The 15,290-nt window shown below is 41.0% G+C and overlaps 1 protein-coding gene across 8 annotated transcripts in view; it reads right to left on the bottom strand.

Moving 5' to 3' along the window:
• Positions 1-15,290, bottom strand: part of LOC139277143 (DNA topoisomerase 1-like) — a 198,133-nt gene that overhangs the window by 73,080 nt on the left and 109,763 nt on the right. For 2 of the 8 annotated variants that reach the window (XM_070895198.1, XM_070895213.1), the window contains 4 exons: positions 14,259-14,419; positions 10,863-11,003; positions 5,018-5,133; positions 2,154-2,275 (listed from right to left, as the gene is read on the bottom strand). In XM_070895198.1, coding sequence (XP_070751299.1) covers positions 2,154-2,275; positions 5,018-5,133; positions 10,863-11,003; positions 14,259-14,419 — 540 coding nt within the window. Of the gene's footprint in view, positions 1-2,153; positions 2,276-5,017; positions 5,134-10,862; positions 11,004-12,758; positions 13,014-14,258; positions 14,420-15,290 lie in introns of those variants that run through there. The other 6 variants (XM_070895223.1, XM_070895203.1, XM_070895247.1 and 3 more) reach the window with 6 other exon arrangements.

Here is a 15,290-nt window from a genome sequence, read left to right as displayed (position 1 = left end):
CATTCAATAAGATCATGGCTGATCATTCCCTCAGTACCCTTTTCTGCTTTCTCTCCATACCCCTTGATCCCCTTAGCCGTAATGGCTATATCTAACTCCCTCTTGAATATATCCAATGAACTGGCATCAACAACTCTCTGCGGTAGGGAACTCCATAGGTTAACAACTCAGTGAAGAAGTTTCTCCTCATCAGTCCTAAATGGCTTACCCCTTATCCTAAGCCTAAGACCCCTGTTTCTGGACTTCCCCAACATCGGAAACATTCTTCCCACATCTAACCTGTCCAGTCCCGTCAGAATCTTATACGTTTCTATGAGATCCCCTCTCATCCTTCTAAACGCCAGTGAATAAAGGTCCAGTTGATCCAGTCTCTCTTCATATGACAGTCCAGCCATCCCTGGAATCAGTCTGGTGAACCTTCGCTGCACTCCCTCAATAGCAAGAATGTCCTTCCTCAGATTAGGAGACCAAAATGAACACAATATTCCAGGTGAGGCCTCACTAAGGCCCTGTACAACTGCAGTAAGACATCCCTGCTCCTATACTCAAATCCCCTAGCTATGAAGGCCAACATACCCATTTGTCTTCTTCACCGCCTACTGTACCTGCATGCCCACTTTCAGTGACTGATGAACCATGACACCCAGGTCTCATTGCACCTCCCCTTTTCCTAATCTGCCACCATTCAGATAATATTCTGCCTTTGTGTTTTTGCCCCCAAAATGGATAACCTCACATTTATCCACATTATACTGCATCTGCCATGTATTTGCCCACTCACCTAACCTGTCCAAGTCACCCTGCAGCCTCTTAGCGTCCTCCTCACAGCTCACCGCCACCCAGTTTAGTATCATCTGCAAACTTGGAGATATTACACTCAATTCCTTCATCTAAATCGTTAATGTATATTGTAAAGAGCTGGGGTCCCAGCACTGAGCTCTGCGGCACTCCACTAGTCACTGCTTGCCATTCTGAAAAGGACCAATTTATCCCGACTCTCTGCTCCCTGTCTGCCAACCAGTTCTCTATCCACATCAGTACATTACCCCCAATACCATACGCTTTGATTTTGCACACCAATCTCTTGTGTGGGACCTTGTCAAAAGCCTTTTGAAAGTCCAAATATACCACATCCATTGGTTCTCCCCTGTCCACTCTGCTAGTTACATCCTCAAAAAATTCCAGCAGATTCGTCAAGCATGATTTCTCTTTCATAAATCCATGGTCTGATCCTATCACTGTTTTCCAAATGCGCTGCTATTTCATCCTTAATAAGTGATTCCAACATTTTCCCCACTACTGATGTCAGGCTAACCGGTCTATAATTACCCGTTTTCTCTCTCCCTCCTTTTTTAAAAAGTGGTGTTACATTAGCTACCCTTCAGTCCGTAGGAACTGATAGAGTCGGTAGACTGTTGGAAAATGATCACCAATGCATCCACTATTTCTCGGGCCACTTCCTTAAGTACTCTGGAATGCAGACTATCAAGCCCCGGGGATTTATCAGCCTTCAATCACATCAATTTTCTTAACACAATTTCCCGCCCAATAATATCCTGCAGTTCCTCCTTCTCACTAGACCCACTGTCTCCTAGTACATTCGGAAGGTTATTTATGTCTTCCTTCGTGAAGACAGAACCGCAGTATTTGTTCAATTGGTCTGCCATTTCTTTGTTCCCCATTATAAATTCAATGCTGGACCAGGTCAGATTCAGTTCAGAATGCCAAAAATACACAGATATTATCTGCAACAGTAAAGATTAGTGTAGACTGAATTCTACACAAATTTGATTAAATCTCTAAACCCAAAATGGTAATTTGTCTTTTCTCTTTACTGATGCGGACAGGATTTCTAGTTTTCAGTTTTAAATTCACATTTACAGTTTTCTATTTAACTTTGATTCCATTCATCTTGATTTTTAAAAAGCTGATAGTTAAAAGGAATCTTCTAGTGACATCAAATTTGTAAAACTGTGAAAACCATTTCTTACTCATTCTTCAGATCCTCAGTCTTCCAATCTACAAACTTTTAAAGTCCAAGCTTCACATCACCTAATCAATATTTCTCAGGGCTATAATTTTCTATCCTACTCTTCAACTTTGAACTTGACCCATCATCTAGGTTTCTCAATTAAAACAAAAGTAACACACACCTTCCGCCAGTCGTTAAAGAAGTTTTGTCTGAAGACATCCTTTGTAGTGTACTCATGATCCAGCATCTTGCTGAAGAAGGTGGCCACTTCTTCCGCTGCGAGACTCAACTTCATTTTATTGCCTACAAACAGAAACAAACCCGATTTACAAAACAAGCCATCAAATATGAAAAGGGGAAAAGGAAATCTACTACAAACTAACCGTAGAGATTTAAAAAAAATTCAAATTGAATTCAAACTAGGAAAATTTTGGGCTAGCAGTGTATTTCCATCGTTATTGGAAAAGAAAAAAAAAGGGCAGCTTAGTGTGTATTTCTTTGCCAGAACTATAAACTGGTTAACAAAAAAGGTTAAAAAAAGTTAACATGTTTACAGATGGTTATTTCCACATCCAAATTTCTCATAATTTTACAATATACATTAATGATTTGGGCGAAGGAATTGAATATAATATCTCCAAGCTTAGAGATGACACTAAGCTGGGTGGCAGTGTGAGCTGTGAGGAGGATGCTAAGAGGCTACAGGGTGACTTGGACAGGTTAGGTGAGTGGGCAAATGCATGGCAGATGCAGATAAATGTGAGGTTATCCACTTTGGTGGCAAAAACAGGAAGGCAGATTACTGAATGGTGACAGATTAGGAAAAAGGGGAGGTGTAACGAGACCTGGGTGTCATGGTACATCAGTCATTGAAAGTTGGCATCCAGGTACAGCAGGCGGTGAAGGCGGCAAATGGCATGTTGGTCTTCATAGCGAGAGGATTTGAGTATCGGAGCAGGGAGGTCTTACTGCAGTTGTACAGGGCCTTGGTGAGGCCACACCTTGAAATGAATATTGTGTACAGTTTTGGTCTCCTGATCTGAGGAAGGTCTTTCTTACTATTGAGGAAGTGCAGCGAAGGTTCACCAGACTGATTCCCGGGATGGCGGGACTGACATGAAGAAAGACTGGATCGACTAGGCTTATATTCACTGGAATCTAGATGAATGAGAGGGGATCTCTCAGAAACATAAAATTCTGACGGGATTGGTCAGGTTAGATGCAGGAAGAACGTTCCTGATGTTGGGGAAGTCCAGAACCAGGAGTCAGTCGAACGATAAGGGGCAAGCCATTTAGGACCGGGATGAGGAAAAATGTCTGAGAATTGTAAACCTGTGGAATTCTCTACCATAGAAAGTTGTTGAGACCAGTTTGTTAGATATATTCAAAAGGGAGTTAGATGTGGGCCTTACGGCTAAAGGTATCAAGGGGTATGGAGAGAAAGCAGGAATGGGGTACTGAAGTTGCATGATCAGCCATGATCATATTGAATGGTGGTGCAGGCTCGAAGGGCCGAATAGCCTACTCCTGCACCTATTTTCTATGTTTCTATGACTAATAGTTTAAAAGATTAGGGACTAGAAGTAATTAGAACAGTGCTCTTTCACCTGGAATCTGTTCCATTTGGATGACCTGAAAGCATTTACTCATTATGTGCTACAAGGATAGCAAGTGGGTTTAAGGTTATTGTCAACCCAGCTTGAATTGGTAAATCTTAGTCAATTCATTCAACTGGTGTGGGGAATCAAAATGTCATACTACTTCAGTAACTGACTTTTAAAGGTTTGTTTGAAGATGCATTCTTTTTAAAAATAAAATGAACCTAGTTCAGTTGGTAGCACTCTCCCAAGTGACTCAGGAAGTTAAGAGCTCAAGCCCTACTACGGACTTGAGCACACAATGTAGACCAATACTTTAGTGCAGTACTAAAGAGTATGCTGCATTGTCAAAGTGCCATCTTTTGAACATGATGATAAATGAGGCATCATCTATCTGCTCAGATAAATGTAAAAGATCCCGTGGCAATATTTGAAAAAGAGCGGAGAGTTCTTTCAGTGCCTTGAGCAATGCGGATCCCTCAATCAACATCGTTCATTCACGTTCTGTGCGTAAATTAGCAGGTGCGCTTGCCTCAAGAATAATCCATTGGTTGTAATGCACTTGGAACATGTGGGAGGATGTGAAAGTGCTACATAAATGCAACTTCTTTAATAGCAGAGTAGACATGGCTTTACTCAGCCTCGGGATATTCTTGATTAGGGATTTAATCATGGGGATGGCTCTCAGTGGTAGGTTTGGTCATCCCTGTGCAGGCATTTTCCCTTTCCTTTCCTGTGCAAGAGTATGATTCCATTGGCATTTCCAACCTCCACATCAGGCAATACACTAACAACTAAGCTACTGGTATGAGTCTGAACTAACAGTTTAACGCACCACATTTAGAACCAAGACATACCTATAAAATGAACAGCTATATTTGTAACATTTAGGAATAAAAGTAAGTTGAAAGAATATCATTCCCTTTTACATCTTGCAGGAAAGGAAGGTTTACTTTCTTCCCATTTATATATTTATTATATTGAATGTGTCAATTTTACAAACAGGGGAGTAATGGAATAGAATGTATAAATTACATATGTCACAGCACAATAATGTATTTTTGTAACCGAGTAAAGCAACAGGAGATCAGGTAGTTTATTCTATAATCCCATGATTGGGCCATTTCATAGCATGCAATCAACAATTATGTTGTTCAAAAATTATTTGAGGTGTAACCCCTTGCAATCTGAAGTAACTCGATTGTGCATCTTACCAGCTCCCTACTTTAAAAAAAAAACATTTGCAAAGTTTTTCAGGGTATATAATTCATTACGTGGCTTCACAAAACTTGAGAAAAGCATCCCCTAATAGTTAATGTAACATTTTAATCTGCGATACTAGGTTGGCTTGTTGCATAATGCTTGACATGATTAAAAAATGAATCTTCTGTTGATAATTTACCCAAACCATTATTGCATTAAAAAAATGGCTGTCCACTGTGCTCACCATTGTAACAGAAATCAACGCCTAAAGGAAGCCGCTCATATTTGGGCGCAAACAATGGACCTTTGTGTTCTAGAAACATCCATTTTACACCATCCTCATAGTGCTCCTCTTCCCACCTGATGACAGAACCAATACATCCCACAGGGAAGAAAAAAAGTTAGAAGAGACCAATACTAAATAATCTGCAATGACATTTAAGCAATAGAAAATGCTACCTACCTGCTAATGTCTCCACACAGTACTGAGGTAAGGCCTCACTTCAGTAATTTTTGCCTGGAAAATCACAGGGGGATAATACCCTTATGATTGCAAAGCTATGCATCAGAACATCATCTATTTGATCCTGATAAAATGGTGGACCACATGTACATTCCTTCTCCAGCCACACTGAGGCTTCACTTCATTCTGACCCAAAAATCGCAAGAGTAAAATGATAAGACCCAATGAATTTGTTCCCAGTGAAGATCTGAGAGAATAGGCTGGTGTGAGCAGAGGCCCTAGAAAACCTCAACTAAGTATCCTGCCAACATTTATAGCAGGTCCTGGAACCATAAATGTACAAAGTTGAGCACCAAAGGAGGAAAATTCTGGAAGGGGAGATGAAACTAGTCAGTCATTGAGAGGCTTCCTCAGCAAATTGTAATCCCTCAGTATTTGTAAATCCCTAAACAAGCAAGATAAGGTTGATCAAAGACACTTGATTGTACTCATCCATAACAATGAGCAAAACAAGTTTGCAAGATTAGAATTTTAGATCACATTAACCAACAGGGTTAAAGGGAGAACAATTTAACAATAATGAGATTTCTAGACCCCTTACATTGTTTGAAAAAGCAAAGGATATCTAAAAAAAAAATATGGAAGACTGATAGCTATATCGTGGATAGAGCTTCACCTGAGGGGGCCAAGAGAACCCCAATGTTGACCTTATACGAGCGAGGGTTATACCACCAGGAGGACCAATGAATGCATTTCTTTCTCTTCTCAGAAGCCACTACTGGAGATGAAAAACCTTGGCCTACTCAATGTACATCTATCTCCATTTGTTGGAAAAATGGAGATCTGTGGTTATGTAAATCACTGACAAAGTAGGATCATCTCTGGGTGAATTCTTTTATGTTAGAGACCAAAAAAATGATCATACAGGAACACAACTTTAGTGTACTATGAATCATCATCATATATTTGAATTTCAAGCTAATCTAGAGGTTAAAAAAAATAACTTGCTCAGAACACTTGTAGACATCATATCCTGTTTAGCTCAAGATTAGATTTCTTGTCGCTGTCAACCTCCTGGAGTGTGGCAAAGACAGTTATCCAGGCTATTCCTGATGGGCAGCATTTGAGTGATCTATAAATAGATAAATATGCAAGTGCTGCAGCCTTAGGGAATATTCGGGGATTACAACTGCTACTGTGGAAATTAAACAGTGAGTTTCGGAAAAGGCTGGATAGCAATGTTAAAGCAGGCATTTTGTACATTTTCTGGACAAAGCCTAAATGATGAGATAATATCATTATATCTTTTGACAAACTTGTTCAGTGATCAGAGATTGGGTGAAAGATGTATTTTTTTGGGAACCAAAAACATTGACTAAAATCTTTTGGGGGGGAAAGAAATTGCTTAATCGTAAGAAATGACAAGGGACCATCTATCTTGGTTGCCACCAGTTTGGGAATGCCCCACCAATAAGTTGCAGAAATGTGGAAGATCTCAGATTGTAGGGTTTACACTCTGATAGGAACATAGGAATTGGAGTAGGCTATTCAGCCCCTCGAGCATGTTCAGTCATTCAATGAGATCATGATAAGCGACCCTACTCCATATATCTGTCTTTCGCCCATATCCCTCAATGCCTCTGGTTAACAAAAATAGATTAATCTCAGATTTAAAATTACCAATTGATCTAGCATCAATTGCCTTTTGCGGATGAGAGTTCCAAACTTCTACCACCCATTGTGCATAGTAGTGTTTCCCAATTTCACTCCTGAAAAGTCTGGCTCTAATTTTTAAGACTATGGTCCCCTAGTTCTAGAATCCCCAACCAGCGGAAATAGTTTATCTCTATCTATCCTATCTGTTCCCCTCAGTATCTTGAAAATTTCAAATCAGATCACTCCTTAACCTTAATTCTAGGGAATATAACCCTAATTTGTGTAATCTCTCCTCGTAACTTAACCCTTGGAGTCTGGGTATCATTCTGGTAAACCGATGCTGCACTCACTCCAAGGACAATATATCCTTCCTAAGGTATGATGCCCAGAAATGCTCACAGTACTACAGGTGTGGTCTAGCCAGGGTTTTGTAGAGTTTTTGCATAGATTGTCTTCTGACTTGATCTTTGAAATCAATCTGCACTCTTTCGCTGTGAAGCAAAGTAGACAGCTTCACATTTACACATGACTACTGAACTTTAAAATAAATAATTCTGGGCAATTTTCTGCTGGCTACCTTGGATTGGACCTAGATCAGAGCAGTTTGCTCTAAGATCTTAGCTTAAAAAAAAGAGACACATAAGGGCTGCTGTTCTGTCTTATTCTGTAGGCTGGTGCATAGGCAATGTTATCCCAAGGGATCATCCCTGGAATGGCAAAGAGATCCTGCTAATAGTACTTGAAACATTTCCATCAGTTTTCATTGAAGAAATCTTCCCATTGAAGGACATCTGCAGCAGCTTTCCCAGAAACTTCTTGAGATGCATGGCCACTCAAGATTTTCTGCGTTAAGCTGCTACAAAGCTGCAGTTGCGAGATGGTCTGAGGAGATCCTCCAGCATCTACAAGAATGGCTCACTGGCAGGGCTTTGAATGTCAATTATTACAAACTGGAGCAGAGCTACTTGCTTATAAAAGATGGGCAATGGATTTAAAACCATGTCATCTTGAATAGGACATACTCCTTAGTGAAGAATTTTTGATCCCACAAATTATGCCCCAGCTGAAGATCTTGTCACAAAGAAATGGAATCTGGTATACTTCTTTAGGTTGGTGGCAGGAATTATGTATATACAGGCTAATTAATACACTCAATTTAAGTCTATGTGCCACTTCCACAAATCTATCAAAACCCCTTGTGCGCAGAGGAGTTAAAACCTGTAAAGGTCAAAGAAGTTAACCATTAAGAGACCTGCAGCAATGACTCCAATCCCAGGGCAAAGACAGGCTGTATGAATGGGGCCCTTAGTATCTGAGGAATCGCCAGGCCTCTTGGCACTCTGGTGCCCAAACCACTGATTGTTGCCAAGATGAAACTCTTCCTTCCACAGGATCTTAGGATTGTCTTGATGCCAAGGAGAACTCCATTACTGCTGACTGACGTGGCAGGCAGAATGAGAAAATGGAATTGCCATTGCAAACCATTAATACTGATCAGATCAAATAGAGCATACAAAAGCTCTTTGAAGCTGGTATCAAACTGGCTCTTTGGGCAAATAGCCCTGCGGCATCACTTAATTAAAATTGTGCATAACCAAAGTTTTGATGGAACAGAGTGTTGCCCAGCACCTAATCCATACCAATTTTACTTCTGTGTTTAACACATTTTTCACAGTCTTAGCAAAAAAAAAAGAGAAACACTTTATAAGCAGCCATGTTATTGGTACCACAGAAGGCAGAATCACAAGAGTCTCTGACCATAAAAGCTCAGGTGTAAGTCAATGTTTGTAGCCTCCATATACAAGCATTTTTTTTTTTTTAAAAAGGAAGAATTCTACCCCATCGCGTGGCAACAGAACCAGACCATACCGACAATCAAATATATTGCTAGGGATGAAGTGAGGTCCAAGGTGAGAAAAACTGATTTAAACCATAGGTTTATTTTTTTGTAGAGGGATGGGAAAGATCGTGTACATAATGTTCAACGTTATGACATCACAAGCACCAAGCAGAAGGGAAAGGTCTGTCCACGGGAAGGGAGGATTACTTTTTAGTCAAAGCATTGAAGAAAGTAGCAAGATTGATTTGAGTTTCAATTTTAATTCCGAGCACGGAAGGCCTTAGGCAGGCCTTGCGTCATCAATTACGGAGAGCATTCCAGTGGCTCCACTGTAAAGAGCAGGAGAAACATCTTCAGCCTGATGGCCAATTTTGTTGCTGATACCATTATGGAGACCCTTGTGTACATTCTACATCTCTGTTGGACAGCTCCAGTGATGATTTTTATACCAGAGCCACCCAATCCCCCAGGAAACGGTGATAATAGACTAGAAAATCAACATCTTTATAGCTTGCAGTCTGGTCTGGAGTTAGGTGGCTCGAGAAAAGGTTTCAGGTTATTTGAATTTACATCTAATGCTGTTTTGTAAGAGACAAGTTGGTATAAAAATCATCACTGGAGCTGTCCAACAGAGATGTAGAATGTACACAAGAGTCTCCATACTGGTATCAGCAAGAAAATTGCCATTTAAAAAAATAAAGATCAGTATATTACTTTATTTTATAAAATTGGTTAGTACTTTGAACAAAATAATCTCTTCCCACTGTTTCATTGCCTTTAACAAAACATCGTACCTTGATGAACAGTAGAGGCATGGCTTCTGCCATCCCCAGAAGTACTTGGAGAATTCAAAGAATGAAGAATTAAAATCATAAACTGCTTCAATTTACCGTGAAGTTAAAGATTAGACCACAAATTCACCATCGTAAACATTGGGCAGAAATTCCGGCCTCCCGGGTCCGTACTGAGTCTGTACGGACCCAGGAAAGCATCGCAAAAGCCGGTTTTCAGCGCATAATATGCATGCGCTGAAAAACGGCTTTTCCAATATGTCACACTGGAACTGGACAGATCTTTCGTATCTTGGCAGCCAGGACATTTGCATGGGCAAGATTGCGGTATTTACTCATCTCTTGCCCAGCAAATGCCCTGAAAATTCTTGTGCCTGGCGCATAGCCTACTTTTACAGGCGTAAGAGTTTTAAAACACACTTAAAACATAAATAAAATTTAAAACAGTTTATTTAAAAAAAACCTGCCCACGTTAAATTTATTTTAATGCATAATTAAAAACTTTAAAAAAAATTAGAATATATTTAATAAATACATAAATAACGAATTTAAATTAATGTTGATATGTAATGTATTTTTTCCATTTTTTATTACTGCTGTGTGTGTTGGGGGGGGGGGGGTGGTGGGTTCTCATTTACAATAATGGGAACTCCAACTTAGAGTTCCCATTATGATGAATTAGAACATACTTTACCTGATTGGCTGCAGCTCCAGCCTGCGCTCGTCCTGACGTGCACACGCTGCGACACGCAGTCAGTGGAGGCCTCAGGACCGGGAACTCGTGTGGGCACAGCAGCTTCAGGTAAGTGCGTAGCTTTTTAAAGTTTTTTTTACCCGGTCGGCTGCAGGCAAGGCGGCTTTTGAAAGCTATATAGGCAATATATTAGGGCGTTGAAAACTAATAATACAAACTGCTCTCAAGGTAGTCTACTACATCCCTGGGAGAAATTCCACAGCTACCAAGAGGTGCAGCACAACTTTAACGCAGCGCCAGCACAAAGCTATGTGTAACAGACATTGTACTTTAAATATCATTGCCTGTGAAGCACTTAGAGATGTTCCTTGGAGCTGCGATAAAGCACTATATAAAGTTTTCTTTTAAAGCCATTGCCCTTCCCCAGATGTCTCCGTTTAAAAGCATTATGCAGGGGTAAGGCATTATTTTTCTCTCATTTACTCAGGCAGCTGTTTATAAAGAGCTACATGCGGTCATTAAATTGGAGGGAAACTTTCCTAATGATATCATGAATACCTGCTGGTTTTCATCATCTTATGCTTACACAATTTTCTGATGTGGACTCACACAAGAATCCCTCCCCACACCCTCAAAAGCTCAAACCTAAAGTGCCGGTGTGGGTCATATACAATCTTCAATGAATAGTGAGTCAGCAGTTTGTAGGATGTATTGATGCCATCGTCATTCAAGCTGCCATTCGTCTTCTCATTACCCCCCAACGTGGCTACACTCAAAGTGGCGGACCTGGTGACGCAAGGAAAGGGAGCTCCATGATTCAGCTTTTAACATTTTTGGCAAAAGAATCTACCAATGCTATAATTTAAAAGGAAAATAAAGTTCCACTTTATCATGCAATCATAATGTAAAAGAAAAGATCAGATGGTTAAAAGGATTTGTGATGCTGCACTGCAGTTTAACAGGGAGAAATGTAATGCCATAGTACGTAGTGTTGCAGTTTGATTCCATATAGCAAGTATATATCCAATTCCCCATTCAAAAATTACCATTGAATCCACTTTTACCATCCTCTCAGGCAGTGCATTCCAGATCATAACTCGCTGCGTAAAAAAATTCCCATCTCCACCTGATTCTTTTGCCAATTATCTTTAATCTGTGTTCTCCGGTTACTGAACCTCCTCCTGCCAGTGGAAACAGTTTCACCATATTGACTCCTACAAAATTCCTCAATTTTGAACACTTCTCTGCTTGAAGGAGCCCAGTTTTTTGGCATAACTTAATTTAAGTAAATATCTCTGTTTACTAACTGGGAGTATACCTTTAATCATTCAGCCTCATACTACGGCTCAATTCTCAAGAGAATCAAACTTGATAGTGGTCTAAATACTGGTCCAGTGGAAGCTAGACCCTGCTATTTCATAGGGCTCCACAGTGCTACTGGAGGGTTGCAATGGATATTATTTTCAGCAGCTTTTGATGAAAAGTTCTTGGGTCAAAATTGCCCTGTTTTGCGACTCCAATTAGCATCTCCGGGGAACGCTGAACCGGCTCCCGCGAAAATGCACGGTAGTTAGCAACTGCACTGCCACGGTAGTGGCATGCCCTGCCGGTAGTGCCCCGGACCACCGCACAACTGGCAATGACATCACCGCCATGCATGGTGACCCCCTTAGTGTTGCGCGCCAACCCCTTTCCGCTCCACGGTGGAAATTGGCCAGCACCCCATGAGGCTACCACTCGCGGAGTCAGCACCAGCCTCGCGGTTCATGAACTGGGCCGACCTCTGCTCACGAGGCAGTAGTTAAAAAGGTCGGGAGCGCCATTTTTTCCCCCGTCCGACTCATTGGTGGGCCCTTCTTGGTTTCTTTGGATGCCGGGCTGCGTCCTCAGCACCCACGCCACCCTAGTGGTCCAGTGGAGGCCATCAAAGGCCCGGCAGAGTGCGCAATGGACCTCCCCTTTAACCGAAGGGGAGGGGCATTGAAACGAGTCAGTGCTATGTGGAGCAGCCGCGTAGCGCTCACAAATGTGCCCCAGTACCCGTCCGAACTGGAAGAGGAGTGCGTGAGATTGCGCTCCACTTCCTGTGAGGGATGCAATATCGCAGCCGGGGTGGAACTTCCGTGCCGGGCGTAGGAAGTCCCACCCAGTCAGTTACCGCCCCCCCAATCAGGGCTTTGGGCAACTTCCCCCCCAAATCAGGGCATTGGGGAATTTCGCCCCATTAGTTCTTTAAAATCCTCACTTTCAATATGGGCAAGTTGAACACGGTGCAACCAAGCATCGCTTTTCCCACCCACCCCATTATCTTTCCATTTTCCAGTCAATTAATCTCACACACAAGACATATACCAGTGAGGCTATTACAATGTCTCAGGAGTGAAAGGACAGAGTGTTTCAGGGGTTAACCAGTATAAAATTAAATAAAAATGCTCTGAAGACATTATTACCAGTTAACCTATTTGTTGAGAACAATCCCCTCCCTTTCCATTAATTCCCACTTTACCCTACCTGACTACAGAATTTAAAGTTCTAACCTACCTCTTTCCTGCAAAATGTGCTCTCTGAAAAACAGAAACTGTACATCTTAAAGTCCTCACAGATAAATAGGTGTGCTTAACGTTGAAGTTAGCAAAGGCTAGTTTTGTCACAGCAGCCACCCATCTGAACATAACAAAACAGTCGGAGCAGAGATCCCGAGGTTAGCTTACTTCAAAGCACAGTGCACTGAAAAAGAAAAGCCCCCATGCATGAAACACTCGCCTCACTCATTACTGCTACATTTTGAACTTTCAACCTGGAAATGGTTCCTGTGGTCCTGCTACATTTCCCCCCCCCCCACCACATACAACAAATTTCTGCACATCATAACTGATCCTGCAGACCAGCACAAGCCTCACTTTCAGTTCCTAGTGAATTTGTATTTGAGTGTGTGAGTGAACAGGAAGGAGAGAGAAAACAGGGTGATGGAGAAAGGAATAAACAGCCTCACTTATTGTTGACAGTTTCAATGTGAAAACAAATACTTTTCAACTCAATAGCAATTAGATTTATTTTAGAATTTTTGTTCCTTTACAAATTCACAGGCAATTTCTGGACCTTGCCATAAATGCGGTGTCAATTTGAAAATAATGCAAGGAGATTCTATTTAACTAATTTCCTTTTTGCAGATCTTACATACTGAAAGAATCTGATCAATCTTTCAAAAAATAAAAAAGTGGGACACTGTCTCAAATGTCAGCCTGTGGCTCAGTGGTAGCACTCAAGTCAGAAGGTTGCGAGTTCAAGCCCCACTCAAGGAACTCAAATGCACATAATCTAGGCCGACACCCCAGTGCCGTACTGTGGGAGTGCTGTACTGCGGGAGGTGTCGTTTTTCACATGAGACGTTAAACCAAGGCCCCCCGCCTGCCCTTGGAGGTGGACATAAAAGATCCCATGGCACTATTCAAAGAAGAGCAGGGAAGTTCTCCTCGGGAAGTTCTTGCCCTGGATAATTATTTATCTCTTAACCAACACCTAAATTAGATAATCTGGTCATTTATTTCACTGGTATTGGTGGGACCTTGTTAGCAAATTTTCTGCCGCGTTTCCTATATTACAACAGTAACTACACTTCAAAAATACTTCATTGACTATAAAGGGCTTTGGAACATCCGATCATTGTGAAAGGCACTATATAAATGCAAGTTTTTCTTTCATGCAGGACCCTCTTTTAATGTAAAGAAACCACAAATTTAACAGGGAAGGAGAGTCTAGTAGCCAGTTTTGGTGCTGGTGATTTTATATTGTTACTTTCTCTCTTTTGCACACACATTTTAAATTGCAAAAAAGGTTTATTAAAAATCCAATGGATTAAAATATCCTTCTCAACCTATATTAAGGTGGGCATACCTCTGCTCCCAATCCCACTTATTTTTGAGGCAGAGGTTGTACAGAGAGAAACGATGAATGCATCAAAAGGTAATATGAAGTTAAAAAAATTGAAGATGGTACTATGAACACAATAACTCTACCCCATCCCAAATCAATTAATCTCACCATTTCCATTTATCTGCATCTTTTTTCTCCGCTTTCAATTGGGTCTTGATTTTATCCTCTTTCCTCAATTTCTGCTTTGACCTCCTCTTCTCTCTGACCTCGATCTTCACGCTCTTCTTTATCTTCTCTGATTCCCTTCTCTGTACTTTGCATGTAGATGTCTGTTTTGAAATTTAAAATATAAACTTAAAAAAAAAGGGCATTTTAACATGGTATTCAAGAGCACAGTAAGAGGGACAAACAAAAAAGGTTACTGCTGTCCATTTTAGTGAAGTTTCTTTTTCCTCTTTCAGGAAGAAGGCAATTCATTTAATTCTCTCTCACTTCTGTAATGTTTTACTTACTTATTTACACATTAACTTTGAAATAACATTCTGGGGAACTTTATTCTTGGGTAGGGGTAGGGGGAGAGAAATTACAGTATTGGTAGAGAATACTACATGACTTTGGTGTTCAGAATGCACAAACAGTCCCAAGCACAGAATAGCCAGTTGTAAAAAGTAATTTGGCACTAAATCCTTAGCCTCATCCCCGCAGCCTCACACTACCTTACCTAACTAAGCATTTATCGCATTTATCCTTGCAAGCACCCTCTACTTATTCAACATCACTTACTCCTCATCTCCCACTCCAACATCAGCAGCTGAACTTTCAAACAGTAAACTCCCACCCTCTGAACTCCCTCACCCAGCAGCTCCATCTTCACCTCCCATCCTACATTTGGATATAGTAGTGTAGTGCTCATGTTAGTGGACCAGTAATCCAGAGGCCTGGATTAATCCAGCCAACGCGAGTACAAATGCTACCATTTGAGAATTTGAATTCAGTTTAAAAATCATCATAAGCGGTCCCTCGAAATGAGGATGACTTGCTTCCACGCTAAAAAAGGATGAGTTCACAGGTGTTTCAATGAAGGACTTAATATTCCAAGTCCCAAACTACATAGTGTAGGGTGGAAGATGCCTGTGCGTGGATTTTTTTTTAACGTGTGGTGGCCGTTACACACCAGCCACCACAAATAGAAACATAGAA

The sequence above is a fragment of the Pristiophorus japonicus genome, chromosome 1, assembly GCF_044704955.1.
Source record: "Pristiophorus japonicus isolate sPriJap1 chromosome 1, sPriJap1.hap1, whole genome shotgun sequence".
Classification (NCBI taxonomy): Eukaryota; Metazoa; Chordata; class Chondrichthyes; family Pristiophoridae; genus Pristiophorus; species Pristiophorus japonicus.
The sequence above is the reverse complement of the archived record's forward strand: the minus strand, read 5'-3'. Positions and strand labels throughout refer to the sequence as shown.